We start from the raw sequence: 17419 nt of genomic DNA, 5'->3' as shown, positions 1-17419 counted from the left end.
GGAACTGCAAGCAGATGGTTAGTGGTTCCTGCAAAAAAAAACCGCACCCCTTAATTTGATTGCTTAAGTCCTTCTTGGAAAACACTTGCCTAAGCAACTATTATTTTGTTAACTTATGATAGCCTCGGGAGAAGGCATTGTAATTAAGAAGTCGCTGGTGTCTCTTCAAATCAGAAGGCTGCAAAAATCTCTGCAGTGAAGCTTTTAAGAATTAACCTGGTAACTCAAAGTTCATGATGAAGCTGTGCAATTTATTTTCACAAACTAGATTTGGTCCAACATTTTTCTAAACTACTTAGACACAGTAATTTGTGATTTCAGGGTAGGGAAGGAGATTTGTTGCACCAGAATATTGATGGTCTGAAACTAAGTAATTAATGAGAAATAACTGTGTGTTATGAGCCTGGTGGCAGTGATACGGAACGTCACAGAGTGTGAGGGACAGAACTTGTTCAGACTTGATTATGGGAATACCTGTGTGTGTGTGTTTGTGTGTATAATTGATAGTATACTTAAAAGAGCTGCTTTCTCATCTTGGTTTGTTTACCTCCCTATCTAAATATGTGGTTTATAAGTTCACTTGTCATAGGTGTCATGAAACAGGACATGAAAGTGATTATTCTGTGAAATATATGGAAATAATTACATGTCTGGCTTCTGACACTTTGTGTCTTTCTTTTCTGTGCAGGTCATGGGAGGAGGAGAGCTACCTGGGCTTTTGATAAATTAAATTGGTGGCATATATAGGATATACTGCACAGCCACATGGCATTCCTAAAAAAACATTTCTACCTCATCACCCTGAAGGAATTTCTTGAAAACACAAGGCGTACAAGTAAAAAGGTCCGAGCGATCTATTTGTGATGTCAGAAAATCAGCCATTGACCAAGGGCTCCTTCACAGTCTGCCAAACTTGAAAGGGATTGAGAATGCAGGAGCAGGGAGGGATCACCTGGATCTGAAGCTTATAGCTAGCTTTGGTGTGAAGATGGCTAATGCTCGACATGCTGTTTCTAGCAGCACAGATGATACTGGGATGGCTTTGCTGCTGGCATTTGCTAGAAGACTAGTGGAAGGTAACATCCCAATTCTTTTGCGGCTTCTAAAAATCACACAAGCTTTACCTACCATTAACTTGACTCATAGAGTTACCTGTAGTGCACATAATTTCACATAAAATGTGAAAATCTAAATTTATTGGGTTGGCAAATAGAATAATCTGTATTCTAATATATTTTATATATCATAAATATATCTAAATTATTACATTTTACACAAACATAAATGACATATAGTTCAATCAGGTATAAATAAAAGCATATTAATTTATTTTTCACAGGCCACCAGCCTGGGCTGAAAATACTTAAGGAGGATCTAATCATGTTCAGTTCAAATACAACTTTTTGCTTTATGGACAGGGCTTGGTCTTAGAAGCTTAGAGCTTAGTTTTTAGAATAAATATGGCTGTAGACTTAATTTAAGGGTTTCAGATGAACAACACACTGAGGTGTGCTTCCTACATATGAAAACTTTAAATTTCATTACCTTCTTTGACAGCCCATTTTCAGTGACTATGACGTTTGGCTGGCATAACACGTGCTTATTGATGTGATAGCGCTACAGTGATATTGACCAAAAGTGGGGGTTGCCAAAGATCAGGCGATCGCTGGAGTCACAGGCTGGCAGAAGAAATTAGAGCATGGGAACCAACAATGGAGCAGAGTAAAGGTATATGCTGAAAGCTGGGCTTGACAGAGACATGGGCATATTCTCAGGGACTGAAATAGATTGCTGCAGAATTGGGGAATTTAAGGATCATTAGAAAGCAACAGGGCAGCCTGCTCCAGTTTCTGCTAGTAGCATCCTTTTTAGTTTCTTCCACAATTTTTTCTTGCCATTTCCCCAAACAGACCTACCCTTGGCTTGGTTAGAATGCCTCCTGCTTGAGGAAAAGATCCTCCAGATTTATCCTGTTAAATTCACCTGCCTTTGACTTGCCAGCAAAAGAAATCACAGGATTCATAGAAACTCAAAGGAGACTTGTCTCCCCCTAAATCTGTTTCTACCTCACACGGAGGAGAAAGATTTAAAGGGAGATTAATTTCTTGTCCCCATCTACATAAACTATCCCTGGTGTAATTTCTGATAGTTCTGCCCTGGCATGACTGAGTTTTATCCCAAGGCATTTTTTAATACTTTCACAATATTCTGCTTATGTTTTAGAAGAGCTGGCAATATCAGAAGACTGAAACATCAGAAGCCTGTCGCCTTGCTAGCAGACTATAAGTGCTGTCTCTGTGCATATATGTATATTTTCTGTGTTGTAGAAATATCCCAAATTTTGCAGGTTTAACAGATAATTATGGAAATCACTGAGTAGTGATTTTTAAAGTAGTCACATGTTTCTTTCCAAGGAGAGTCACAGAGGTGAACAGGAAACCTGTTCTTATTCTAAATAACAAAACCAACATCTGGTGTTTTTCTCCATGTGACATTTCCAAACTCTGCAGTGTTACTGGCAATAATTAATTGTTGATGTGGAACAGGGCAATATTTTTATAAGTCAAAAGCAGTAAAAGGATTTTTAGGGGAGATTACATCAAAGGCTTTTTGTAGTATGGTGAGAATAGATGGGAATGTCACATACATGTGACAGGGAAATATGATATATTAGGGAGTCACCTAGGACGTTACAAACACCATTGCTATTTAAAATTGTGTGTTTGTAACCGTTAAATTGTGCTATAGTAGCACAACAAGCCCAGACCTTTTTTGCCTTGTTTCTCTGTGTTGAACCCCATTCAATTCTCATATTGGAGTGTTTTTCTTGCAGGCTGTCACGTTGCAATTTCCTCAGGTATGGAGTACTGCAAAGCCAATTTTCTGGGTGTTGAAGTTACTGGAGCTACTCTGGGGATCATTGACACGGGTAGCAGTGGGTATAAGATTGCTCTGAGAGGCAAAGTGATTGAAATTAACATTTTGTACCACTACAGGACATGGAGGTAAAAATATGTCTTGTCCCTAATTATAGCAGAAACTCACTTTTAGATAGTCAGTGTTTCCTTTTCAAGAAATTGTGTCAGGAATATAGCAAGAAATGAGGGAATAGTGCCAAGATTAAAAGAAAAAAATAAAACCATACCAAAAAAACAGTTGCCTCAAATCAGTTGTCCTGGTTTCAGCTGGGATAGAGTTAAATTTCTTCGTAGCAGCTAGTATGGGGCTATGTTTTGGATTTTTGCTGGAAACTGGTGATAATGTGGAGATGTTTTAGTTGTTGCTAAGTAGCACTTACACTGGTCAAGGACTTTTTCAGCTCCCTGTGTTCTGCCGGGCGCACAAGAAGCTGAGAGGGGGCACAGCTGGGACAGCTGACCCCAACTGGCCAAAGGGATATTCCATACCATGAGACTCATGCTCGGCATATAAAGCTGGGGGAAGAAGGGTTGGGGGGGACACATTTGGAGTGATGGTGTTTGTCTTCCCAAGTAACTGTTACGCGTAACGGAGCCCTGCTTTCCTGGAGACGGCTGAACACCTGCCTGCCCATGGGAAGTAGTGAGTGAATTCCTTGTTTTGCTTTGCTTCTGCATGCAGCTTTTGCTTTAGCTATTAAACTGTCTTTATCTCAAACCATGATTTACCTCGCTTCTACTCTTCTGATTCTCTCCCCGTCCCACCAGTGGGGATTGAGCGAATGGCTGCGTGTGCTTGGTTGCTGACTGGGGCTAAACCATGAGAGAGTCTTGTAAGGAATTACTTGGTGATTAAACACTTGGAAAATTAATTTAGGTTTTATATTAGAAATTCCAAGGTTTCCTGGAGATGTGAGCAGAAAAAGAAAAATCAAGCTTATACCTTTTTTATTCCTATCATATCTTTCTATAGTGACACATAACTCTACCTTTTTTGTATATTTTTCCCCATATTTTGAAGCTCAGGAGTGATATTGTTGACACTCTGAATGACTGGAGGACTAGGAAACATATACTTGGCACAATATGAAAACTGATTAACCTGAGAGCTGCTCTTGTGAAAACCTTGTTTCTCTTCAAACTAGTAGGAATTTTGCCAAATATTTAATTGGATTTCACCCTTTATTTGTAGCCCCTCCGAACCTGTGTATGTGGGAATCTGATCCTTGTTAGAGATTCAGCACAGGGGCTCTTCAGTGTAGAGGTGAGCAAGCTCCTTGTGTACAAGTCAAGGCCGTCGCAACCAGGCAAGGTGCAGGCAATAAGCAGAACAAATGTTTACTGCTATAAACCATGATCTACCCTGAGACAACTTTACTCCTCCCTGACTGAAGGGAGAAGCTGCAGTGTTAGTACTTATGGCTTTCAGTGATTTTCTCCATATGCAGACTGCAGCAGGAGGGTTACTGCTCTAGCTAGCTCTAACCAAATCGCAAGGGTGGATGAGGCCAGAAATTTCTAGCCTTGCTTGGCATTCCTGTTACTTCAGAAATTATAAAAACAGCCAAGCAAGCTCACATTAAAAAAAGGACTAGTGAACACCCTCCTTAAAATCTTCCAGGATTTCTTCATAAACCACAAAAAAGAAAAAATAAGGCACAAATCCATTTTTTTCCCTGCAGAACATCACTAACTCCATCTGTTTAATATTTTTCAGTCTTTGAAGTAACATTTATGTGAGAGTACTGTGGTGCATAATCAATGCACAGTGCAACAGAAATGAAAAACCTGATTATTTTGAAGTACATTTACGCTTCAAGCTTATGTGCTGAAGAAAGATGCACTCTGCATGCTGCAAAACTGGCTGTAGTTCCAGTCTGTTCTTTACCCACTTAATCTCTGGTTGTTGACCTGGACACTGAAGAAAATAATGAAATGTACGTCTTGGGAGAATCATGGTCCAAAGTTATACTGAAGTTATTTTCTTAGTGTGACTTTTTAAATTTATTTCTAGATTAGGGAGGAGATAATTCAAAGCCATTCTCTTGCAATCAGGAGCAGAAGATTGTACATGCAATCTCTTATCATTGCTTCTTTAGTTCCCAAAGTTCAGGCAGCTAAATTTACAAAGAACAGGAGAACTGGCAAATATTCTTTTTTATTGTGAAAAGTTCTAACTAAAAATCTCACTCTACTTTGGTAACTTTTTAAGTTGAACACTTTGTTTTGTGAAAGTCCTGGGGCATCCAGGAGCCTGCCAAAGAGCTGCCTTGCTGATTCCACTCATCAGGATGCCAACAGGATGAGAACCACCAGCACGCTCAGACTTCACATGGATGAGTTCTGGTGAATACCACCGCTCTGGTTTGAGCAGCTGCTGAATCCTGTGGGCTGCACTGTCCCCAAAGGGGATCCTGGAGAGTGGACCATGTGCTGCCATCTGTTCCAGTGCTTAGCTTTAGTCCACTTGCAGACTTTAAAAGAAACCCCCAGACCCTGCACTGCAGTGGCTGAGGCAGGCATGCAACCCATGCCCTGCTGTAGGGCTTGAAGCCTTTCAGAAGGACCTAAACAACCAGCTGAGACTAAATTCATGTTTATTTGCCACCCGTTTGCTACATGAATGTGATGATCAGATCCTTTAATTTGTATACCGGTGACATCATTGAAGGAAATACTTTTGTTACTGATGCCCTGAAATATAGTGTGATCCTGTTTTTTCCCCACCAGGAAAGAGCAAGAGGAGCAAGCTGTTGGTACCACTTAACTACGAAAAGATAGACAACTTGCTCCAGCAGGTAGATTTTGTGATGATGGTGGTGAGCCTGACACCTCATACCCACAAGGTGATTGGAAAAAGAGATGGAGCTGAAACCCACAGCTACTCTCATGAACATCAGCCGAGGCACCGTCCTGAAACGCTGACTGGCCTGACGAGGAAGTATGAGCCAGCTCCTGTTGTGTTGTTGCATGCAGCACCAGGCTGCATCCACCACGCAGCTGGTACGCACGCTGAGGAGAGATCAGGCATGGCAAAAATTCCTCTCTGTCCATTTCTGCTCTCTTTTCGCCCTCAGATCATTACTTGCAGAGGGCACCCGGAGATGGTGCAGTAGTTGACCCGAAGGCCTGGTGACAGCTCTGCAGACTGGTATTATCGGGGCCGCAGCTTTGGATGTCACCTGCCCAGAACCACTGCCCAGGTTGCCATCTCTGCTTATTTCTCAGAAACCATGCGTGAGCCCTGCCGGAGGCAGGAGGCGTCCTTGCAGCAGGCAGAGATCTGGCAGGGGCAGCCCCACCAGTCCCTGGGGTGGAGGTTTGCGTAACAGTGCCATGAATACTAATGGGATGCAGCCCAGGTGCTGGGTCTGATAACAGGCCAAAGGGAAGCGGGCGCCAGGGAACAGCAGGGGGGGGCTTGTGTGCTATGGGGAGCATTAAACCCTCTCCATAGAACCACCATATGAAGCTGCTGCAGTGCTTCACTTACAAATTCCTTTATCTGAATGTGCAACTTGCCTGTGAATGGGTGGAACCTGCTTGAGTCTTCCCTTCTTAGACCTGCTGCATTGCCCCGAGGTTTCCCTCCCTACAGGCTTTTTTCCCCTAATACAAGGCTGAAGTACTGCAGATCTCTTGGGCCCAGAGGCTGCTAAACTTCTGTAAAATAACACCTCTAGCAGAATGGCGCTTCATGGGGTTAACTGTGCTGGCCGCATTTTGGCTTCGGGGGAGTTTGGTCTTGTTATGTCTGTGTGCCAGGACATCACTGTCCATTATCTCTGAGTCACGTAACTACAGCTCAGACCATTTTGTAGGGTTAATGGGTCAGGAGGGCTTAACCCTCTCTTCTGACAGTTCAAATTGCTGCCTAATGGCAAAAGTCTTTTTCTGCACAAAATAGCAGAGTATAAACTCTTGACATGCCCTTTTAATATCCAGAATTACTGGAACACAGTGATTAGGTTCTGTGGATGTAAGTGGGACTTGTAAAGTTATATTAGATTAACTTTATATTTAAATACAGTGCAAAAGCCAATGCAGGACTCTGCTTTATTTGGACAAACAACAGTACGTAACTTAACTATCTCCTTTTTCCTTTCTTCCAGAGATCATACGTTGTTAAAATTAAAGAACGTCACTGTAACGCCTCACCTCGGCATTAAAACAGACAAGGCCACTTACGTGGTAACAAAGGAGGCAGTTGAAAACATATTAGCAGCTCTTACTGGTCTCCCCATACCCAGTGAAGTGCTCCATAGCTGATGTGCAGAAGGATATCCCAGCTCTCTCATTATTCTTCTCTTTCCACCCATCAGCCTAAAGGTTTTTCTTTGTATGTTTTCCCCATTAAGAGAAACGTATTCCAGGTGGGCATCAAAAGCTCTGGCTGGGACTCACGTGTCAATAAAAAACAGATTTTACATGTTAATTTCCTTGCAAATTGGAGGACTACATTACTTTTCACTTCCAACCATAGATAGATGCATGCAGGCTTTAAGTAGCTCTGAGAAAAACAACTTCTCATTGCCAGTGCATTTACAGTTCTTGCTAGGCTCCCTAGTCCTAAAGAAAATTACAATTTAGATTACATAATTCACTTTGTTCCCACTCTATTAGCTATCAAAGCCAACAAAGTAAGCGACCTGGCTAGGAATATTATTAATTTTCCATATGGAAGTCTCCATTTAAACTAGCTCCTGAGACATAAAATACTGAGGCAAAAGTCAGTTTTCAGACACGTACTCAGAATCCCTAATTCAAAGCAGACTGGATTTTAGAAGGCAATTTAAAGTACTAGCACTAGGGAAAATGAGTCTTCAAGATGAACTTGCTACGATGTTCATAATACCAAATTTATGCACAGTCTACCTCCAGATTTTCAACTTTGTGCAAATAGTTGGAAGAACACTTGGAGGTCTCTAAGCCTCCAGCACCATTCTGTAAACTAGTGGGAACATGAAAATCTATAAAAACACACACAGAATTAAAATCCACATCTATACATTTTCCTTTGTATCACTGCTTCTGGATGTTTGCAAGAATAATTATATTTGAAACAAGGTATAACAGGGATCTTCACTAATGTAAAGAGAAAAAATATTTTGACAAATTGGGTTTTTTTACTGTAAATATTATAGAAAAAATCAAAATCCCATGACTTTCCTCCACTAGAAACAGCACCTATATTACAAATAATTATTCAAATTCCACAGGAAAATTATCTCTTTAAATAGAAGAATGCTATTCCACCTCACTAAAGCTTTGTAGGAAGTGGTTTGCTGTCCTCTCAGTTTTCTTTATGTACTCTCTGTTGTCTTAATACAAGTCGAAAAGACAAATAAACCAATACACAACGCAAAGTGGCAGTGCAATGCATCTTATTATATAGTATGACTTTATGAATAGTATGATTATTTAATCTATCAATAAAATTTATAGGAAAGTTGCCATTTAGTGCAGCTAGGGTTTTGCCAGTAGTCTCAGGCATCTTTACAGAGCCATTTCCACTTCTTTTTTCTTGCAGAAGGTTGTGTTGTCACTGGAGCTTCGCACAAGACACTTCCTTCTCCCAGTTTAACATATGATGGTGCTACCAACTCTTGCAGCTCAGGCAAACAAGACACTGCAGCTTTTCAGGAGCAGCAAGTTGGCTGGCAAGAATTTCAAAACTGTCCCGGGTACCTCCCTGTTCACTGAGGTACAGGCGCCCCGTATGACTTTCATGACATGACCTTGACCTGTATGACCTTGACAAAAATCAGTTTATTCTTCCAAAATAAAAGGCTAAGCAGTAACTTACAGAGCTGAAAGCAAAGGTACAAGAAGCACAAATAGCAGAGAAAAAACCCACCTTTTATTCAATCAATATCCTAAAACTGGAAAAAACACACAAGGCTTTGCTCATGCAAACTTTTCTCCAGATGTGAGGCAGCAAACATAAAATCAGATACAGTACTTCATTTCACTTCTACATAAAACAAAAGAACGAGCTTGGCATTTGCTTGGAGTTTTACTTCTACTTTTGCAGCTATTTCAAGAATCTGGGCTGATTAGTTACAGAAGTGCTCCCTGCTGGTGGGGTGCCTTAGGCGGGAAGCACTAGACAACAGGATACCTGTCAGTCATTGGAGTGATGGGTTGACTCACACCCAATGCCTAACGACTTGGCATTCCACTGACTGGACATCATCACTTGAAGGACAGCTTCCCAAAATGTCTTCAGGAAGCAACTACCTCTCTTCTCAAATTACATTGCAAAAAATGGCCTTCTGTTTCCTGCCTTTCCTTAATCTGTAAATATTTATTGAATAGTATCAAATTAACTGACATAGAGTCAAGGAAACCTTCCTGTGCTTACTAGATGCCGTTTCACATCTCTACTGTTCTACTTAGATTGTTCTTGGAAAACACAACACATCCAATCTTACAGTTACTAAAAATGGATCAAAAAATGCAGTGGCCACATGAACAAAGAGATGATCCGTTACAGTTCACTCTGTTGACTGAGATTTGTTTGAAACCTTTTGATGGGCAAACAGTATGTGATCTGGCATAAAGTCCCGCTACAGTAGTCTACTGGGAAAGCCGGCCTTACCTATGGCAAGGAGACGAGGTAGCGATAGCATTTCATGATGGTTTAGAGTCAGTGACAACAAATGGCATCGCTTGAGTTGGCCTTGCCTGGAACAACAAACTCGTGAATATAGATTTCCTGCCTCTGCCTTTTTTTTCCTATGAATCCTGGTCACACATAACACATAATGTAGACATGGGAAATGTACGTCCTTATCCAGTTTCACGCTTAAGCTGGTCTATACATCCCAGCTGGGAAATCTATTGCATTACACAAAAGTGTTTTAGGCTAGCGCAATACTTCAGAAGTTTAATCCTACGAAACAATTATTATGCAGGCACCCTATTAACACTGCAGGCATCAGCTTGCCCTGCAGTATTACAGGAACATCAATGGCAATATTTAATAAGGGGATGAAGTTCACAGAGTGTGCACTACTTCTCTCCCCATACTCACAGACATTTTTCATTTCAGAGAACTTTGTCACAAAGCCAGTATAATAGCACCCTTCCTGTAATGGAAAACTAACAGCACATTGCAACACTATGTAATTTAGCTTAACAGACTACATGGAGGTCTTTAAGGTACTCTACAAATTAAATCTATTTAGAACATGATAGTGCACTGGTGCAATGCTCTCATCTTGTTGTACATTAATCAGACTCAGCTTATGGTAATTGTTATTTGGTTGCTACCCACACCCTACTTTCCATGACATTCTGTGTCATAGTAATTCAAACAGCTCCAAATCACTCAATATATAAACGGCTTCCTGAACTCTTCTGTCATGTATGTTGCTATACAGATCTGTCTCCTGTAGAGACATATCAGCTCCTGAACCGTAACTTGAAAATTAGATGTTCAAGTTACACAAAAAAACCTTGAAGCCCTCTGATTCTCTCCACATCTAACCAGGTAACACACCCATTTTCTTGACATTGGATATGTATGTCCTGGCTTTTTGCTTAAAAAAGGGTAGTAACATTATTTCAGCTACTATTTTTTTGGCTCCTCTGATTAATTGCTTCTTCATTTTGTTCATTCAAATTTGTTGATTTGATATACAAAGGGAAAAACTACTGTGTTGTCCTTCCAAAGTTTTTTTTTCCCCTTCAGTACTCAAAAGTGGCAGACCTCCTTCCTGGATTCATAGCTAGAGTGACTTGTGTCTTTGCAGGGGATTTGCAATGGTCCTTTGATCTCAGGTGAGCACTAAGTTAAAAGATCACCCATTATGTCTTAGCAAACTTGGAAGCAGTTGATGTGAAACAGGGAATGTGTAAGCATTTTAGGGTTTGTTGCTCCTTTATGAAGAAAAACATTCAAGTAGACTTAAGTAAGAATCCAGTTAAAACAGTGTAGCTCCACCTTGCTAGTTAATGGCTATTTGCTTTAAAGTTTAACTGTCTGAACTTGAAATCCATGTAAGCAAATAATACTCAAAAATCATCATCAGGGTAACAATTTGTGGTTTCATATAATTATTACAAAGCTTTATTATACTTTATCTTTTCATTAGTCATTTTATGGAGGTTTTGATGTTAAACTTGACTGTCTTAATGCTCAGCATATTGAAACTTGTTTGGTAGAATTCAGGACAACACAACTTCATAATCCATCCTTCTGCAAAGCACTACAGTAGTCAGGAGAGACCCGGCAACGTGCAATTGGTGGTTATTTCATAGCATAGAAGGAGAGAGATGCCCGGTGTCGCAGCAGTGGTGTTTCCCAGCTCCTGAGCTGTTCTCACCACAGCAGCCAGGACTGCACAGCGAGGGGGATCGCTCCAGCACAGGTTTAGTGAGCAGAGTGCTGAAGCTATACTTGGCAGCCTCCATCACCAGGGATTTACAGTCCAAGTAACCTTGTCAGGAAAATTTTCATGCATTTCTCAGCTGGGATAGGCACAGGGCTGCCTGTAGCTGGGATAGCAGCTGCGGTGACTAAGCGCCTGGGCCTGCCCTGGTTGATTAGCTCTCAAAGAGAGGTTTTTGAGAGTATTCTTAGAATTGTTTAGGTTGGAAAAGGCCTTCATGGGTGCAATGAGATCTGTCACTGGTGTCTGATGGTCAGGGACAACTCCTCATGCCACATCAACTCACGTGCAAATAGTGTAGTGAGCAATAGAGAGCCCAGACCTTAGCTGGGACTGAAAGGCAGCGTGGAAAAACCAGGGTGCTCGATGTTAATGTGAGATCCCGATTATTCTGAAATCACTAACGGTGCAGAAACATGACACATTTTTTAAATATGCACAATTATTTATGCCCACCTGTCCCTCCCTCTCGGCTACCCCCGGGGGCTCTGGGGTACCCAACCCGCCGCCCTGCACCCCCTCTCCCCACCCCCCCACGCGCCGGCCCACGGAACCACCGCCGGGCAGTCCCGGCTTGGGCGGCCCCGGCTTGGGCGGCCCCGCTCCGCCCTCCTCGCCCTGCCAGGGCCCGGCGGCGGCGAGCGGAGCCGGTGCGGGTGAGTGCGGGCTGCCCTCCCCTCACGGCCCGGGGCAGGGGGTGCCTCCGCCGGTCCCCCCCCGGGGGCTCCGCGTCTCGGCCCCCGCCCAGCCCCGGCTCGGAGGGAGGCCGGCGGTACGTCGGTAGGGCCGGGCATGCGGGGCGCGGGGGTCCCCCGGGGCTGGTGGGAGACCCTCGCAGCGCCTGCCCGAGCGGGCAGTGCCCCCCTCTCCCCGTCCCCCAGGCATCCAGCCGCAGGAGCTGGGCATCCATCCCGGCTGTGCTCAGCCGGGAGAACGGCACTGCCGGCCGCGGTCCGGCCCCACGCACGTTTTGCCTTTTCTGTGGCACCTCTGGTGTTTCCCGGGTGGCTGAGGGGCAGTGTGCGCGCCCCGTGGCTTTAAGCTGAGATAACAGACTTGATTCTTTCCAGAGTTGGTGGAGGAAAGGGTCGTCAGGACGCTGAAGAAGACCGAGAAAAAAAGAAGGTAAATTTATGTTCAGGAAGTAGATTGATAATTCCAAAGCTCATAGATGACAAATTATAGCTCTGTTGTGTTAAAAAAGGACTTGACCTGAGATAATCTCAGTCATGCTAATTACTTACTATGATTGCACAGGTAGCAATCAAAGGCAGAACTGGGGGCTAAGTGATACCCTTCCACTCACATGGCCTCATTCTTTGGCCTTTAAATATTGAACACTGGATAGGAGCAACACCTGGTAGCTCTTTTGTTTAAGTGTCAGCATAGCTGGCATGCCAGAAACAATGTTTTCTTGTCTTATTAACAAGATCATATAAAAATGGGACCTCCTTCTGAAGAACACAAGAAAAGTTCTGCATATGGGAGTGAGTATCTTTAGCCAACTCTGTCATCAAGTGGGAAAACAGCATGTCATGGAGCCAATCAATTCCTGTTTTTTTTTTTTTTAAAAAAAGGTATAACGGGTCACTTCAGGACATGTCCTTTGGGTTTCTCATTGCTTTTGTAGGGCATGGAGGGTCAGGAACTGCCTTATGTGCTAACTGACTGTATAGGAGGGAAGCACGGAGTATATGAAGATCACGTTGAATTTCTGGAGCAACATTTTCATCTCATCACCATGAAAGAATATATTGAAAACAAGAAATTTCTCAGCAAAAAGATCAGCGCTATTTATATGTGGTATCACAAACCAGTTATTAATAAAGAGCTGCTCCAGAGCTTGCCTAACTTGAAGATAGTTGCAAGCTCTGGAGTGGGAATAGATCACTTGGACTTGAACCTCCTCTCCAGCTACGGTGTGAAAGTGTCCAACACTCCGTTTGTTGTTTCCACTGACACTGCAGACTTGGGGATGGCGTTGATGCTGGCATCTTCCAGGAGACTTGTAGAAGGTAATAACTGAAATGGTTTTAGTCTTTTTATAGGAAAGGTGACTCTTCAAAACGTGCAGTTAGAAAGTATGTGCTGATGCAAAGGTAAGCTTTGAAGTAGAAATACAGGAAAATTCAGGGATGAGGATAAAGTTAAGACAAATCTGTTGTGTTGACAATGACTTGCACGCAGTGCATACCATTTCCATATGATACCAGGTGTATCAGCAAGGTAGGTGTGTTCCTTCTTCAGACATCCCTAAATTCAGGCCTTTCCTCCCTCAGTCCATAGCCCCTTATTCGTTCTACTTGTTCACTGCAGCCTTGCTTTTCAAGTTTGAATAAAAGGGGATTAAAAGGAGATGTTTTCAAGGGGGCTTGAAACCTCTCCTTGCCAAGCTGGCATGTATATAAATCATTATGAGCAAGCTGTCCAGAAATCTGCCCCCATGCTCTGTGTTTCTTTTCCCTGTCAACTTTTGTGTATCTGCAAGGTAGCTGGGAATCATATTTTGGCCTTACTGGATAGTCTTGATGATACTACAACAGATTCATCAGTTGCACCATTTGGTATTTCCAAGATAGGTGACATCTGTGGCACTGCCAGTTTCATAAGCCCTGCTGATGAACCACCGTGAGTAAGAAGCTGTGTTGCCAAGGTGCAGTTCAATGGCGCCATAATCTCTACTGCAGGGAGAGAGATGATGGGCAGGTGGGGGAGGTACGTCGAAGGGAGGTTGCTGCTTTGGCCTTACCTTCCTTGTCTGGCAAAGAGGGGCCGGATATGTGTCTATCCTAGGCAAGAAATCAATGTCAGATGTCACGCTGACAGTGCAGCATTATTCACTTCTTGTCCAGAAACACAGTAACACTATGTTACTGCTTCTCTGCTTCTGCCTTGTCTTATAATAAAAAGTGGGGGAAAAAAGTAACCAGATGCCAGGACATCCTTTACATTTACATGATGGTTTTCCTTCTTTTCCCTCCTCCAAGGCTATCAGATGGCAGTCTCCCCTGACACAGACTATTTCCCCGCTGACTGGCTGGGGGCTGAGGTTTCTGGGGCGACCCTGGGGATCGTGGGAATGGGCACCATTGGCTACAAAGTGGCTGCGAGAGCCAAAGCCTTTGAAATGAAGATTTTGTACCACAACAGGAATCAGAGGTAAAGCTGGTGGCAGATCCATAGGAAAGTCTATTTTGTCACTGCTTTAAGCATTATCTGTACCTTTCGCTCTCAAACTCATCTCCTGTTCTCTCTGTGTTAGGATAGGATGATGTGCTCGCTGCACTATTGTTATTAAATTTTGGGCAGCAAGGGCCACAAATCATGGCCAAGTTCACTCAAAAGTCCAAATCCTCAGGTGAGCTCATGGCAATAAGGCAGGGCAGAGGCCAGAGCAGGGCTGAGGGGAGCTGGAGACCAGCCCTGCTGCGGCATCACTGGGGCAGGGACCAACGGCCACAGGGATAGCTGCCATGGGGTCCTGGGATGTGGGGAAGCCCTGGGGGCCCCCAGGACCATGACAATAAGTCGCTGCCTTATTATTGACTCTTTATTTTAAGTTAAAAAGTACATACACTTGCTTCAAGCCAGTCATTATTTTCCCAATTTATACAGAAACAAAGTCAGGAAGGAGCGGGAGAGATACATGTCACTGGTGTCCCCGTGAGTCAGGGCTCCCTGGGCTCTGCTGTCATGTTGGTGACATTGCAATAGGTTAAGGAAAGAGAAATAGCCTGGGAGCACATATCTCCCGTGACTTAGGTGGGGCAGACACAGGCAGAGACATCTCACCCTTCCAGAGCCAGCTGACAATGAAGAGCTGGATTTGCCAGGCTGTTTGCTGTCTCCTACATGAGGTGTATGTGGCCTTCACGTATGCCACGGCTCCCATCAGGCCCATCCTATCCTTTTGTGGGAATCTGATGGAAGCTGGGCAGTCCAGAAGCTGCCCCAGTCTTGCCCTGATAGGGATCGAATGCACCGGCAGGTCCTGCAGCACGGGGTTTCAGTGAACCGGCACTGATGCATGGAGCAAGCAGACTGCTGTGGACACAAATTTCTGAAGGTTTAAACCCTGCCTTGTCTTATGGGTTTCCTCCGTAATTTTCAGACAAGTTACTTTTCAAAGGGAGGGGAATTCATGTCAAACATCAGTTTTGCTTTTGGGTTGGAAAAGAATCCCCACCACAATCAGAAGTGGTGACAAAAATGCATTCATTTTATTATTTATTCAGTGCATTTACATGATACTGATTTCTTACTTTCCTCCCCCATGGGTATAGTACTGCATATTTGGGTATAGTGCACTTGGTATTGTGGGAAACAGCTTAACATTTTCCGTACTGAATTTCAGTCAAATAACCAGCTAACTGCTTCACTCTATGGGGCGAAGAAAACAATTAAGAAACCTTTTCTCTACTGGTGATTTGAACAACTTCTTGTTGCTTACCACTGGAGTTTAATTTTGGCGTTTTTCCCCTCAGAAACAAGGAAGAAGAAAGTGCCATGGGAGCTATTTACTGTAAGAAGATAGATGACTTGCTCCAGCAGTCAGATTTTGTGTTGCTGTCTGTCAACCTGACTCCACAGACACACAAACTGATTGGGAAGAGGGAGCTGGAGCTGATGAAACCCACAGCAACTCTCATTAACATCAGCAGAGGTAGGGTGCAGAATAAACAAAACAGCATTATGCTTTGCTGGCATAAAAGGTTCTGGGAAGACCCAACCCTAATGCAGAGTCTGTTACTCTGAAATTTTCAGTAAATTCTCTGATTGCGAGGTTATTTAGATGTCCATGGTCATATGTCAGCAAAACATTTAAGCATTTCTGTAATTATGAGCAAGTACATCTCTAAAATTAGTGAGCTTGGAGTGTTAGAAGCCCGTGTATATTTGTATAATCTCCTACTTAAGCATTTTATGTATTTAGTGCAGTGTTGCTAATGTACATCAGGGTGGCACAGCCTGATCTGAAGTCTGGCACTGTACTTTGTTTTATGGTGCTCCGTACTGCCTTTTAAAATGCCTGACTGTCCGACTCTGATGCACGTGCCCAAGCGTCCTCCCCCTGCTCCACCACTCTCTCTCTGCTGCCGCTTCTGCTTTGTGAACATTGCTAGCCCTGCCGTTTGCCTGACCGCTGTGCCCAAAAGGATGGTGAGAGGACAGTACAAAATACGAAAATAAGAGTATCCTCCTTACTGTAACACAGGTTTGGTTGTGGATCAGGATGCTTTGGTGGAAGCCCTTCAAAAGAAAGTTATTAAGGCAGCTGCTCTGGATGTGACGTATCCTGAACCTTTGCCACGGTAGGACGTGCATTCAAGTTAAATATAAATGAGCGTACGTGTGTGGTTCAAACTAAGTACGAGTTTGTGAGCACGTGAGAAGTCACATAATTGCACCAGTCCTGCTGAAGCAATGTCCCCAGTCCTTCCGTCCTAGCCAAACAAAATTCACACTGACTCGTTTGGACGATTTGTTGCTTAAAAAACCCACAAGCTAGGCAGCAGTTTGAACTCCTCGGAGTATGCTTGGGTCATGCAACTAGTTTTTATTTTTAATTATTATTTTAAATATTTCCCTGGCTCCTTTCAGGTGATGAAATAACAGACGAATGCTCTGTGAGTGACTAGCCCAGTGTTTCTTTTCCTTTCCCAGGGATCACCCTTTGTTAAAACTGAAGAATGTTATAATAACTCCTCACATTGGAAGTGCCACCAAAAAGACACGCCGCCTTATGATGCAAAACATGATAGAAAGCATAGAAGCGGGTCTTACAGGTCTTCCTATCCCTAATGAAGTATTCAGTAAAGCGTCCTGAATTTAACATTGATGCCATTAGTGTTTATCCTGGTGTGAGAAAACAGTAATTTGATAATTCTTCATATAATTATCCCATGTGTTATACAGATAAAATGTGTAATGCATGGATTTAAATGTATTTACATAACCCAATAAAATGTATTTAAATAACCAAAAGTGATTCCGCGTTGAAAACCACAGTATTTTGTCATTAACTTCAGTAAAAAGCTCGAAGAGTCCATAGCCTTAAGTCACAGCAATGCATTTTGCTCGTGTCCTCTTAAAATCGCCCATCAG

General features: G+C 43.0%; 1 protein-coding gene and 1 pseudogene across 3 annotated transcripts; both read left to right on the top strand.

The window, feature by feature from the left end:
* Positions 1 to 652: 652 nt before the first annotated feature.
* Positions 653 to 8273, top strand: LOC142052946 (putative 2-ketogluconate reductase; annotated as a pseudogene).
* A 1950-nt stretch (positions 8274 to 10223) lies between these two features.
* On the top strand, positions 10224 to 17299 carry LOC142052944 (putative 2-ketogluconate reductase). 3 transcript variants are annotated; one of them, XM_075083850.1, is made up of 8 exons: positions 10224 to 10413; positions 10615 to 10703; positions 12385 to 12439; positions 12945 to 13329; positions 14302 to 14473; positions 15799 to 15977; positions 16530 to 16626; positions 16979 to 17299. In XM_075083850.1, exons 4-8 carry the CDS (start codon positions 12948 to 12950, stop codon positions 17139 to 17141), a joined length of 993 nt encoding a protein of 330 aa, XP_074939951.1. In that variant the 5' UTR covers positions 10224 to 10413; positions 10615 to 10703; positions 12385 to 12439; positions 12945 to 12947; the 3' UTR covers positions 17142 to 17299. The 3 variants fall into 3 exon arrangements, with proteins under 3 accessions (XP_074939951.1, XP_074939950.1, XP_074939952.1); XM_075083849.1 differs by lacking the exons at positions 10224 to 10413; positions 10615 to 10703 and adding an exon at positions 11877 to 11970; XM_075083851.1 differs by lacking the exons at positions 10224 to 10413; positions 10615 to 10703 and adding an exon at positions 11877 to 11970 and having other exon boundaries at positions 12385 to 12449; positions 12954 to 13329.
* The last annotated feature ends 120 nt before the right edge of the window (positions 17300 to 17419 follow it).

Source organism: Phalacrocorax aristotelis, chromosome 2 (genome assembly GCF_949628215.1).
Source record: "Phalacrocorax aristotelis chromosome 2, bGulAri2.1, whole genome shotgun sequence".
Lineage (NCBI taxonomy): Eukaryota > Metazoa > Chordata > Aves > Suliformes > Phalacrocoracidae > Phalacrocorax > Phalacrocorax aristotelis.
Note: the sequence above shows the minus strand (reverse complement) of the source record. Positions and strands in the feature narration are given on the sequence as shown.